The sequence below is a fragment of the Vulpes lagopus genome, chromosome 3, assembly GCF_018345385.1.
Source record: "Vulpes lagopus strain Blue_001 chromosome 3, ASM1834538v1, whole genome shotgun sequence".
NCBI classification, from domain to species: domain Eukaryota; kingdom Metazoa; phylum Chordata; class Mammalia; order Carnivora; family Canidae; genus Vulpes; species Vulpes lagopus.
This window is the reverse complement of record NC_054826.1, coordinates 132,089,107-132,102,666: the sequence shown is the minus strand read 5'-3', so window position 1 is coordinate 132,102,666 and position 13,560 is coordinate 132,089,107. Positions and strand designations below refer to the sequence as shown.

The following is a 13,560-nucleotide window of genomic DNA, read 5'->3' as shown; positions in this document are numbered from 1 at the left end:
GAGAGAGAGAGAGAGAGAGAGAGGCAGAGACACAGGAGGAGGGAGAAGCAGGCTCCATGCCAGGAGCCCGACGTGGGACTCGATCCTGGGACTCCAGGATCGCGCCCTGGGCCAAAGGCAGGTGCTAAACCACTGAGCCACCCAGGGATCCCCTCAGTGGAGGATTTTTAACAGAGGAATGACATTATCAAATTTGTTTTTTTTTTTTTTGACATTATCAAATTTGTATTTTAGAAGGAGCTCTCTGGTAGCAATGAGGAAGGTAGGTTTGAGTGAGGGCCTTTTAGGAGGCTGTTGCCATATTTCAGGGAAGAGCTCTTGAGGGACTGAATTAGGGTAGTGGTCCTAGACCCAGAAAAGGGGTTGATTTAGGAATGATTGTGAAGTAGCATAGGCAAGAATTGGTACCTGGGACTGCTTATTTGTGACTGATTAGTGACATCTATTCATTCAGTCAATGAATATTTATCTAGTGGTTACTGTGGTTGGCAGTGTATTGTCCAGAGTGTTATGCTGGGCTCTTATTTCTTGCCTTCATCATTTATGGGTTCCTCCTCCAATAAGGATTCTTTGTTGTGTGACATCATGAGTCAATTACACTTTTCATAGCCTTAGTTCATCCCAACCTGATCTCTTGGCTCATTAGACTTTCTTATCCTCACATAAGAACTTGTTCCGGGGCCACCTGAGTGGCCCAGTGGTTGAGTGTCTGCCCTCAGCTCAGGTCATGATCCCAGGGTCCTGCTTCTCCCTCTGCCTGGGTCTCTGCCTCTCTCTGTGTCTCTCATGAATAAATAAATAAAAATTTTTAAAAAGAACCTGTTCCAGAGTCTTGGCAAATATGTCAGTCTGCTACTTAGGAGACAATATTCATGTGTGTGGATAGTGTCTTAATTTCCAGCAAGTAGATCTGAGCTTATTTGTGGCTTCCCTGGGTGCACCTATACAGGTCATGAAAAATATGTACAATATATACAAAAATATGCACAAAGCATTCATCCATAATATTTCATTTTATTTTTTAGCTTTATTGAAGTATAATTGACAAATTAATTAAATATGCTTATTAATAAGATGTACAACTTGATAGGGCGCCTGGGTGGCTCAGTCATTTGGGCATCTAACTCTTGATTTCAGCTCAGGTCATGATCTTAGGGTCCTGAGATCGTGCCTGTGTTGTTCTCCACACTCAATGGGGAGTCGGGGAGTCTGCTTGAGCTTTTCTCTCCCTCTGCCCCTCCCCCTACTCATGCATACACTCTCTCTCTCTCTTGCAAATAAATAAATAAATCTTTTTTTAAAAGATGTGCAACTTGATGTTTAGATTTATGTATATATTGTAAAATGACCACAATCAAGCTAATTATATACACCACCCCACATAATTACCTGGTTTTTTTTTTCTGATGAGGACATTTAAGATCTGCTGTTTTAGCAAATTTGAAATATGCAATATAGCATTGTTAACTATGGTCACCATGCTGTACATTAGATCTCCAGAACTTATTCATCTTGCCTAACTAAATTCTGTACCCTTTGGCCAACATCTCCATTTCCCCACTTTCTAACTCCTGGTTACCATCATCCTATTCTGTGAGTTCCACTATTTTAGATTCTGCGTATAAGTGAGGTCATGCAATATTTGTCTTTCTGTGTTTGACTTCACTTATTATAATGTCTTCCATCCTCACCCATGTTATCATATTTACCTTTTTTTTTGTGGCTGAATAACATTGCTCAGTGTATGTGTGTGTCACACAATTTCTTTAGTCATCCCTTGACAAACACTTCAGTTGTATTCATATCTTAGCTATTATGATCAATGCTGCAATGAACATGGGAGTGCAAATGCCTTACAATGTCAATTTCATTTCCTTTGGCTATGTACCCAGTAGTGGGATTGCTGGATCATATGGTAATTCTGTTTTTATTTTTTTTTTAAAGATCTTATTAATTGAGAGAGAGAGAGAGTACACACACAAGCACAGGGAAGGGGGGAAAAGGGAGAAGCAGACTTCCCACTGAGCAGGAAGCCCAATGCTGGAATCATGACCTAAGCAGAAGGCAGATGCTTTACTGGCTGAGCCACCGAGGCACCCTATTTTCAATTTTTAAGGAACCTCCATACTGTTTTTCATAATGGCTATACCAGTTTATATTCCCATCGACCATGTAGAAGAGTTCTTTTTTATTCCACATTCTAACCAATACTTAACTTCTTGTCTTTTTGATAATGTGTGTGAAGTGATATCTCATTGTGGTTTTGATTTGCATTTCCCTAATGATTAGTGATTACAATCCTATACCTTTTCACCTTATATCTTCACTTGAGAAATGTCTCTTCAGGTCTTTTGCTCATTTTTTAATTGTGTTATGTGGAGATTTTGGTTTTTGCCATGGAGTTGTTTCTGTTTCTTATATATTTGAGACATTAACCTCTTATCAGATATATGCTTTGAAAATATTTTTCTCCCATTTCATAAGTTGCCTTTTCATTCTATTGATCATTTCCTTTGCTCTGCAGAAGCTTTTTAGTTTGATGCAATCACACTGGTCTATTTTTGCTTTTGTTGCCCGTGTTTTGGTGTTATAGCCAAAAAAAATCATTGCCCAGACCAGTGTCATCAAGAAGCTTTTTCTCGGCTGCAGCTGATCCCAAACCACGGCCTTCGGGTTGGCAGCCGCACAGCAAGGCGTGCAGCAGCATGGCCACTCCCAGGCGGTTTCCGACGCTCGTGCATTTGGAGCAGAGAGAGGGGACGCTATTCACGGTGCTCGGTAACCTCACCAAGCGGCCCTACTGGTTCCACATTGAGTACCTAAAGAATCCGAAGACAGTTCATCTCGAGGCATGGCTAGTTGAAGCGATCTTCGGCCGAGGAGCAGAGTACATTCCGCACGTGGAGTGTGTGTCGCAGACCCTACTCCACGTTAATCAGTGGGACCCCGAGGGCGAGGCCGAGATCTTTATATTTGGTCGGCCTGATTACCAGAAACATGTATCCAAGATGATCATGAATTTGGCTGACTATCGTCGCCGACTCCGGGCACAAAGAACGGAACTGGGCTCAGAGAAGGCCCCTGCCCTGGATGCAGTGACCCAGCGGACCCTCGACGCTCCCCGCGAGGCGGCGACCCAGGGGTCCCCGAGGGCGGCCCGCGAGGCGGCGACCCAGGGGTCCCCGAGGGCGACCCGCGAGGCGGCGACCCAGGGGTCCCCCAGCGCGGTGGCCCGGGAGGCGGCGACCCAACGATCTCCTGACGCTACCCAGGGTGTGGTTACCGGGTTATGAAAGTACTTCGGGCCGGGAGCAGGAGCCAGGCAAGGATAAAGTGGAAGACCTTACTAGTGCTCTGTTCATCTAAGTCTTGCTGCTTCTGGCAGAAGCTGGGGAAGGGATGGTTGTGGGTGATTTTGCAAACATTGATCTAAAGAGTTCTAATAAAGAATTGAATTTCAAAAAAAAAAAAAAGAAGAAGCTTTTTCTCTATTTTTTCTAATAGTTTTACCATTTTAGGTCTTACATTTAAGTTTTTAAATCCATTTTGTGTTGATTTTTGTATATAGTATAAGGGCCCAATTTCATTCTTCTAATGTGAATAACCGGTTCTCCCAGCATCACTATCCTTTTTCCATTGTTTTCTTGGCATACTTGTCAAGAATTGGTGAAAGAGGGCATCTGTGTATTGCGCTAAATCTTAGAGGAAGAACTTTCAGGTTTTCCTTACTGATTATGATGTTAGCTTGGGCTTTTCATATATGGTCTTTATTGAGGTAAGTTGCTGCTATACTAATTTTGTTGAAAGTCTTTATTGTGAGTAGATGTTGCAGAAAAAGCATGACAAATTTCATCTATTCAGATGATCGTGTAGTCTTCATCTTTCATTCTTTTACTGTGGTTTATCACACTGATTTGCATAGGATGATCCTGTAACATGTTAGGAAATTCAGTTTGCCAGTATTTTATTGAGAAGTTTTGCATCGGTGTTCATCAGGGATATTGGCCTTTAGTTTTCTTTTTTCTTTTACTTTTCATTTTTTTTAATGGTATCTTTGACTTTGGTATCAGAGTGATGCTGGCCTCAAAAAATGAATTTCAAAGTGATCTCTTTTTCTGTCTTTTGGAAAAGTTTAAGGACTGTATTAATTGTCCTTTGAGTGTTTGGTAGATTCATCCAAGAAACTATCTAGTCCCAGGCTTTTTGTAGTGGTGGTGGTTCAAAAGTTTTTGATTTTTTATTCAATCTCATTTGTTACTGATCTATTCAAGTTTTCTATTTCTTCTTGATTCAATTTTGGTAAGTGTATGTTTCTAGGAATTTATTTATTGATTTCTTCTGGATTATCCAGTTTGCTAGCATTTGTTAGAATATATTTATTAATAATAGTCCCTTATGATTCTTTTTATTTTTTGAAGCAAGTGTTTTAATGTCCTTTTTTCATTTTTTATTTTGTATTCTTTTTTCTTAGTCTAGCTATGAATCCCTTGATTTTGTTTATTTTTTTCAAAAAGCACTTATTTTTGTTGTTTTTCTATTTAAGTTCTATCCTTTTTTCTTTTTTTTAAGATTTTATTTATTTACTTGAGAGAGAACTTCGTAGGAGCACAAATAGGGAGGCGGAGCTCAATGGTTGAACATCTGCCTTTGGCTCAGGGCATGATCCTGATATCTTGGAATTGAGTTCCACATCAGCCTCCTTGGGGAGCCTGCTTCTCTCTCCCTCTGCCTATGTCTCTCTCTCTGTGTCTCTCATGAATAAATAAATGTAATTTAAAAAAAAAAGAATTATGGAGGCAGGGGAGGGGGAGGTAGATACAGATCCTCAGCTGAGCAGGGAGCTGGTTTGAAGTTCAATCCCAGGACCCTGAGATCATGAGCTGAGTCAAAGGCAGACACTTAACTGACTGAGCCACCCAGGCACCCCTAACTTCTTTCTTGAAGTAAGTATTTATTGTTATAAACTCCCCTCTTAGTACTGTATTTGCTACAAAACATAAGTTATGGTATGTTGTATTTTAGTTTACATTTGTGCTGAGATTTTTTTTTTTTTAATTCTCTTTCGATTTCTTCTTCAACTCATGGTTATTCAAGAGTATGTTTTTTAGGCAACTGGGTGGCTCAGTGGTTAAGCGTCTGCCTTTGGCCTAGGTTGTGATCCTAGAGGCCTGGGATGGAGTCCTGTATTGGGCTCCCTGCATGGAGCCTGCTTCTTCCTCTGCCTGTGTCTCTGCCTCTCTCTCTGTATCTCTCATGAATAAATAAATAAAAAATATATTTTTTCGGGATCCCTGGGTGGCGCAGCGGTTTGGCGCCTGCCTTTGGCCCAGGGCGCGATCCTGGAGACCCGGGATCGAATCCCACGTCGGGCTCCTGGTGCATGGAGCCTGCTTCTCCCTCTGCCTGTGTCTCTGCCTCTCTCTCTCACTGTGTGCCTATCATAAATAAATAAAAAATTGTAAAAAAATATATATTTTTTAAAAAAAAGATTATATTGTTTAGTTTTCATGTATTAATAAATTTTCCCTTCTTATTGTTTTCTAGTTTCATTCTTTGTGTTGGAAAAGATACTTGTAATAATTTAGATCTTCTTAAATATGTTTCTTTTGTGACCTAACATGTAATCTGCCCTAAAGAATATTACGTGTGCACTTGAGAAAAAAAGGTGTATTCTTCTAATGGGTAAAAAGCTCTGAATAGGTACATTTGTTTTATAGTGTTGTTCAGTTCTACTGTTTCCTTACTGATTTTGTCTGGATGATCTTTTCATTATAGTGAATAGAGTATTGAAATCTATTACCATATTATTGTCTATTTCTCCTTCAGATCTCCCAAGATACTTTATGTATCTAGGTACTTTGATGGTACTTTGGTGTTGGGTACATATACATTTATAAATGTTATAGCCTCCGGGATCCCTGGGTGGCGCAGCGGTTTGGCGCCTGCCGTTGGCCCAGGGCGCGATCCTGGAGACCCGGGATCGAATCCCACGTCGGGCTCCCGGTGCATGGAGCCTGCTTCTCCCTCTGCCTGTGTCTCTGCCTCTCTCTCTGTCTCTGTGACTATCATAAATAAATAAAAATTTAAAAAAAAAACTAATTTTAAAAAAAAAATAAATAAATAAATGTTATAGCTTCCTACTGAATTGACTGTTTTATCATTAAACAATGACCTTGTCTTTGTTTTTGATTTAAAGTCCATTTTGTCTGATATAAATATAGCCACCTCTTTTCTCTTTTGGTTACCATTTGCATAGAATATCTTTCTCTACCTTTTCATTTTCAGTCTATGCGTGTCCTTAAATCTAAACTGAATCTCTTATAGCCAACGTACAGTTAGGTCTTATTTGGGATTTTATTTTTGTTTTACCTATTCAGCCATTCTGTGCCTTTTGATTGGGGAGTTTAGTTCATTTACATTTAAAGTAATTATTAATAGGTAAAGACTTGCTGTGGCCATTTTGTTAATTGTTTACTATCAGTTTTTGTGGTTCTTTTCTTCTCACCCTCTCTTGCTGTCTTCCTATATGACCTGCTGGCTTTTTCATAGTGATCTACTTTGATTCTTTACCCTTTTTGTTTCTGTTGTAGGTTTTTTTCCTTGTGTTTACCATGAGACTTGTGTAAAACTTCTTATAACAGTCTATTTTGAGTAGATAGCAACTTAAGTTCGATTACATACAAAAACTTTACACTTCTATGTCCCCCAACAGACTTTGTTATTGATGTCAGAATTTAATTCTTTTTATATTATGTATCTATTAACAAATTTTTGTGGTTATAGTTATTCTTAATATTTTCATCTTTTAACTTTTATATTAGCATTAAAAGTGATTTACACACCATTATTACAATATTACATTATTCTGTATTTATCTAAATATTTACCTTTACCAGTGAGATTTATACTTCCATATGCTTTCATGATGGGAACGTAGGGTTATGGAGATGTATTTTTTCCTTTGAGATTTAATGTCACATCTTTTATGAAAACATTCTTCACCTCTGTTCAACACTATAATTTCAGTTATCTGCCCACATTTATGATGCTGTGCTAAGTTTTGTAATCTCTTCCCAAGCCCACCAGAGTTAATATTGCCTTCCTCTACTCTCTAGCCAAACTAGATCACTATTTCTATAAATATTCCTTTCCTGTTTGTTTTCAAGATTTTTATTTATTTTAGAGACAGAGAACACACACAAGCCGGGGTGGGGTATGGTGGGGACAGAGAGAGAGAAGCAGACTCCCCACTGAGCACGGAGCCTTAATTCAGGGCTCCATTTTACAACCCTGAGATCACAATCTGAGCTGAAACCAAGAGATGCTTAACTGACTGAACTACCCAAGCACCCCTGCTTGTTTGTTTTTTAAGAGAAACACTCACATACAGAGTTCACTTGACTTCTTTTACTTTTGTTACTCAGGCCAAAGCTGCCCATTTGTGCAAATGATAGCATATACTTTTTGGTATGTAAAGGCTGCTGCCTTATAAGGATGTTTTAAAGTTAGATAAAAGTCCAAAGAGGTGCTTCTGTAGGGCACCTGGGTGACTCATTCACTTAAGCATCTGACTCTTGATCTCAGCTCAGATCTTGATCACCAGGTCTTGAATTCAAGCCTCACAGTGGGTTCCACACTAGGCGTGGAGCTAAATAAATAAATAAATAGTTTCTCTAATTAGTATTGTTGAGGAATTATTGTTATTTCACAAACAAATGAAAAATAGCAGAACATAAGACAGAGTTTTAGGATTTTGCAGCCTTCCATCCTTCTGATGTTTGTACCCTTTACTACGTTCTGTGGCAGAGGGGAAGTGAGCCTGGTTGACCTAGTCCCTAAAGGCCCACAGAGAAGGGTAGAGTGGAGGGATAGAGCTCCCCCTGCTTGTGCTTGCTCTCTCTCTAATAAATGGATAAAATATTTTTTTAAAAAGTCAACTCAATTAGTTTTGATTTCCATGAGTACTTTTTCGTTCCCTGTATGTTGTTTTATAGTATCCTATTCCTTCCTATACTTTTATGATAAATGAAATTTCTGTCTCTCTGAGAATCTTTTTTTTTTCTTCCACCATAGCCTGTGTTTTTTAAAAAGTTTCCTTTTTGCTATTCATTTTGGTCTGTTTCTTCTTTTTTTTTTTTCTTTTTTAGGTTTTATTTATTGAGAGAGAGAGTGTGTGTGTGTGTGTGTGTGCAAGAGAGAGCGTGAGCCAGAGGGGAGGCACAGAGGGAGAGGGAGGAGAAACAGACTCCCTGCTGAGTCAGGAGCCCAACTCAGGGGACCTGAGTCCCCCATAATCCCAGGGCCCTGAGATTATGACCTGAGCCAAAGGCAGCCCCTTAACCAACTGAGCCGCCCAGGCACCCCCTCAGTTTGTTCATATTGAAAGACCTAACTCAAGTGCTTGCTCATATTTGGCTGTGAAGAAGTCAAAGATGCTTTGAGAGTTGGTGCATGTGGAGAGTGTTCATTGATTCAGGTTGTAGATTGAGCTGGCGAAGTCATTTTGTAACCCTCAACATTCATCTTAATAGACTTTTCTTTGGGTCTGGTTGGGTTCCGTGGAGAATGTTCTTCTTACATCTTCTTAAAGAATATATCCTGAGAAGCCACGTTAGGGGAAAAAGTCTCAGCATTCAGTAAGTCATCTTTCATCCTGTGTCTAGCCCCCTACCCCACCCAATATGGTCACGCTGTGGTGCTATTTTCAATACCTGCCTTCAGGTCAGGTAATACAGAGATCCCTCTGTTGTACCTCATCAGGAGAATAAATCTGTCCTCTGCAGGGGTCAGCAAGATCTGAGGGACTCTTTCTAAAACAGTTTTCGATCAGTTCTTCTGCAATTTGTCCCTCTTTTGTTCTGTTTCAATGCTAATTTAAGATACCTGCTCTTAGCTTTCACCATTACCAGCACAATGTTCATCTTTCTTTAATTTGCTAAGTCATTATCACTTGTTAATTCCTGACCTTTTATTTTGTCTCCTCTCTGGTTTTCTTTGTCTTGCTATATGATGCCTTAAAAATTAAATAGAATGTTTTGGGGAGAGAGCAGAGGTAAGTTAATACATGCTGTCAATCGGCTATCTTCAACCAGAAGTTTTTATGTAGGAAAGTACAGGGATTTTGTTTTTTGTTTTTGTTTTAAATGTCTGATTCCTGGTCATACATCAGTGACCTCAGTGACAGAAACAACCAAGTGTCTTGAAGCAGAGGGTGCTCCTAAAGGGCCCAGCCTTTAGTATACCTTCACACCTTCTTTGGGAGCTCCAGAGGCCATGACTGATGCCTCCATCAAGTCTCAAGGCCCCAAGATGTTGAGAGGGAAACAATTTTTTAAAATTAAATTCTAATTTTATTTTTTCCTCTTTGTTATTTTCATTGTTATTCGTTGCTTTTTTTTTTTTTTCAAAAATTCATTTATTTTTTAGTATGCACGTTAGCTACTGCGTATCTTACTGTGGATGCTTCATGTTGCCTGACAAATACCTCCAGATCCATTCTTTGCCAGATAGCTCATTCTGCCTGTGTTGTGACCATACAAATAAATTGCACTCCTGTGGCTCAGTTGGTTGAGCATCCATCTCTTTTTTTTTTAAGATTTTATTTATTTATTTGAGAAAGAGAGAGGCAGAGACAGTGGACAAGAGCAGGAGTGGGGAGGAGAGTGAGAAGTAGAGAGCCTTATGCAGGGCTTGATTCCAGTAATCTAGGATCACGACCTGAGCCAAAGGTAGATGCTTAACCCACTAAGTCACGTAGGCACCCTGAGCCACCATCTCTTGATTTTGGCTCAGGTCATGATCTCATGGGTCATGAGCTCTAGCTTCATGAGGGGCTCCATGCTCAGCCAGGTGTCTGCTTGAGATTCTCTCCCTCTGCTCCTGCCCTGACTTGTGCTTGCTCATGCACGTACACTGTCTCTCTCTTTCTTTAAGATTGTTTTCTTCTATTCATGAGAGAGAGACAGAGGCAAAGGAGAAACAGGCTCCCTTCAAAGCAGGGAGCCCAATGTGGGACTCGATCCCAGGATCCTAGGGATCATGACCTGGGCTGAAGGTAGATGCTTAACTGACTAAGCCACCCAGGTACCCCATCTCTCTCTCTCTCAAGTAAATAAATAAATCTCTTTTAAAAATTAAAAAAAAAAAGGAGGGGGGACACCTGGGTGGCTCAGTGGAATGACACGGGCTGGTGGGTGAGCTGAAAATTTCAGAATAAGTTCATTTCAGAATAAGTATTTGTTTACATTATACTGATACTACCTGTAAACTATAAGCCCTACAGGATTAGGAACACTGTCATTCTTATCATCATATTTCAGACATCTAGCACATAGCTCACCAAAAATAAACATGTATTATGTGCTGAATGAATGAGTAGTGAAGCTTCAATTTATATTGATTCAATTGATGAGTAATTTCACTTTTTTAAAAATTTGAGTTTCTGTGGGTAATTAAAACCTTCTAGGGATTTTTTTTTTTTAATTTATGATAGTCACACAGATAGAGAGAGAGAGAGAGAGAGAGAGGCAGAGACACAGGCAGAGGGAGAAGCAGGCTCCATGCACCGGGAGCCCGACGTGGGATTCGATCCCGGGTCTCCAGGATCATGCCCTGGGCCAAAGGCAGGCGCCAAACGCTGCGCCACCCAGGGATCCCCCCTTCTAGGGATTTTCAGACCACATTGTTAGAAGTTTGTTTTCTTCATGCCTTTTAATATATCACTTTTGCGTTATAGACCTGAGTGAAAGAGTGTGTGTACTTTTTTTTAACCTGTCATCAATAATAATTGTTTCTCTCTCTCTCTCTCTCTCTCTCTCTCTCTCTCTCTCTCTCTCCTCTTCAGGGAAGTGGTACAAGCCAACTGTGTTCACTGGAGGAAGAAGTTCTCATTTATGTGCAAGATGAGTGCAAGTGCCACCACAGGCATCCTGGATCCTTGTATCTACAGAGTATCTGTGAGGAAGGTATAAAAATAGCCAATTACGTCTCCCCTTTCAGAAACCATAATTAGTTCCATAGTCACTGACTCATTTTATTTAGCTCTACTACATCGTTAGAACTGTTACATGTAATTCCACTTTACACTTGCAGCAATAATTTAATTTACTGTGACAAATATGATTTAAGAAAATTTGAAGCTATAAAGTATTATTCAAGAACCTTATTTCACTATCAATTGATATACATTTAAGTATTAACTCTATTTGTATTATTTTGGGAGGCTGATCTTTATCCTGCCATTCATTAAATTTCTCTTTGTAGGCATTATTTTAGGGACTTTACATATATTATGTCTAACAACAAACGTGAAAATGGGTATTATTTTTTGCAATTTCAAGAAAACGAGGTTTAGAGGGGTTGTCACTTGTTCAAATCACATAGCTAGGAAATGGCAAAATGGGGACTCAAATACAAATCTTTCTAATTCTAAGGCCGTGTTTTGTTTTTTATATCATTTCTTATCCACGTATTAGGTTGAAGCATGTTACCAATGATCTACAAAGATGGTAATCTCAAGTAGATCAACTTAATATACATAGAAATATATGATCCTACTTTTTGGGGAGTTAAAAAGAGGGAATCCTTTTGTCACCACTACAGGTGAAATGGAACTATTAGCTTTAAAATGTAACCTTTATGGAATACCTGGGTGGCTCAGCGGTTGAGTGTCTGCCTTTGCTTTGGCTCAGGATGTGATCCTGAGTCTGGGGATCAAGTCCCACATTGGGCTCCCTGTGAGGAGCCTGCTTCTCCTTCCGCCTGTGTCTCTGCCTTTCTCTCTGTGTCTCTCGTGAATAAATAAATAAAATCTTTAAAAGAAAAAAAAAATAAAATGTAACCTTTATGTTATATCTTACATACATTTTTTAAGTTACCAAAATAATACATGTACCTGTTCGAAAATTAAGGTATAAGGACTCAGAATGAAAAGCAAGAGCCCGTTGCCTTGTTATTTTCCATTTTAGTCTTGTGTCCTTCTTAATGAGATAAAAAGTTGTATTTTTAATTTTCTTTGCTTTTTGAGTGAGCAGATAGCACCATGTTGTATGTGGCTATGTTTTAAATTCTTACATTGCTTAATCTACTCAGTTAAGATATAGCGTAAATACATATAAACATTTTATAGGTTTTAAGCCTTTAATGATTGCAGACCTTTAGAACGGTCTAACTTGGGGGCACCTGGTTGTCTAAGTGGTTGAGTGTCTACTTTCAGCTCAGGTCATGATCCTGGGGTCCTGGCGTCAAGTCTCAGATCAGGCTCCCTGCAGGCAACCTGCTTCTCCCTCTGCCTATGCCTCTGCCTCTCTGTGTCTCTCATAAATAAATTTTTTAAAATAAGAAAGAGAGAAAGAAAAAAGTCTAACTTGGAGCAGCAATAATTGCATCAAAGCTTCCCTTAAGTACAATGCAGTGAAAGTGTATGTGTCATTGTAGTGACCTGAGCTGGAGTCCCAGATACGCGCTTTCTAACTGTGAGACGTTAGGTAGTTCTCTCCTGGCTTTCTAAAACATCAATTTTTCCACCCAAACTATGGTTATGATAATTGCTTTCTCCAGAATTTGTAAGCATTAACTGAGATACAAGTAAAGCATCCTACCTTCTTCTCTTTTTGTTTTAATTGCTGCTGTAGCTCTTATATTGAAACTTTTATAAATGGAATTCTAGTCATGATTTTTGTAAGATGATAAGTCAGTCTTTGAATTTTAATTTAAATATATATATATATAAAAAAATAAATAAATAATAAATAAAAAATAAATTTAAAAAAAATATATATATATATATGGGCAGCCCAGATGGCTCAGCGGTTTAGCGCCGCCTTCAGCCCAGGGCCTGATCCCGACATGGAGCCTGCTTCTCCCTCTGCCTGTGTCTCTGCTTCTGTGTGTGCATCTCTCTCATGAATAAATAAATAAAATCTTTAAAAAATAATAATATATACATATATGTATGTATGTATGTATATAAATAACATTATAATACTAGTTTAGAGTAAAGCTAACTGCCGATAATAAGAAGCTCAGAGTCGGGACGCCTGGGTGTCAGTGGTTTAGCACCACCTTCAGCCCAGGGTGTGATCCTGGAGACCCGGGATCAAGTCCCACATCGGGCTCCTGGCATAGAGCCTGTGTCTCCCTCTGCCTGTGTCTCTGCCTCTCTCTGTGTGTGTCTCTCATGAATAAATTTAAAAAAAAAAATCCTCAGAGTCTATTACCAAAAAACTAATTTTTTGTAATTTAAGGTAGGACTAGTTCATGTGAAATAATCCATTTCCTCAGGTTGTGAGGTTCGGTGTATTCGGGCATGTACAATAAGCTGCTGAAGCAGATACCCAAATATGCAATGACTTAAACATGATAAGAGTTTCTGTCTCTCTTGGGTAATAGCCCAGGGGTCCAGGGCTGGGAGAGCAGCTCTGCCATCTTCACCATATGGTACACATTTTTAGATCCAAGAGAATTACTCCAGTCTTGGTATCTTTCAACCAATGAGAAAAGAGAAAAGGCCACATGAGAATAAAAGTGAGAACCCATAAAGAAAAATTAGAAAACTCCTCT

The 13,560-nt window shown here is 39.3% G+C and overlaps 2 protein-coding genes across 2 annotated transcripts in view; both read left to right on the top strand.

The window, feature by feature from the left end:
- The window catches only part of FAM102B (family with sequence similarity 102 member B), a gene marked incomplete at its 5' end in the record, with an annotated part of 90,690 nt that overhangs the window by 35,596 nt on the left and 41,534 nt on the right, over positions 1-13,560 (top strand). The window contains one exon of the mRNA XM_041748570.1: positions 10,844-10,964. Coding sequence (XP_041604504.1) covers positions 10,844-10,964 — 121 coding nt within the window. The remainder of the gene's footprint in view (positions 1-10,843; positions 10,965-13,560) is intronic.
- On the top strand, positions 2,635-3,293 carry LOC121486382 (KH domain-containing protein 3-like). The gene has a single exon (XM_041747237.1). The coding sequence runs from the start codon at positions 2,706-2,708 to the stop codon at positions 3,291-3,293; it is 588 nt and encodes a 195-aa protein (XP_041603171.1). The 5' UTR covers positions 2,635-2,705.

What these genes read in the sequence shown, in the direction of transcription:
- LOC121486382 (XM_041747237.1), top strand. Translation starts at nt 2,706, where the DNA reads ATGGCCACTCCCAGGCGGTTTCCGACGCTCGTGCATTTGGAGCAGAGA.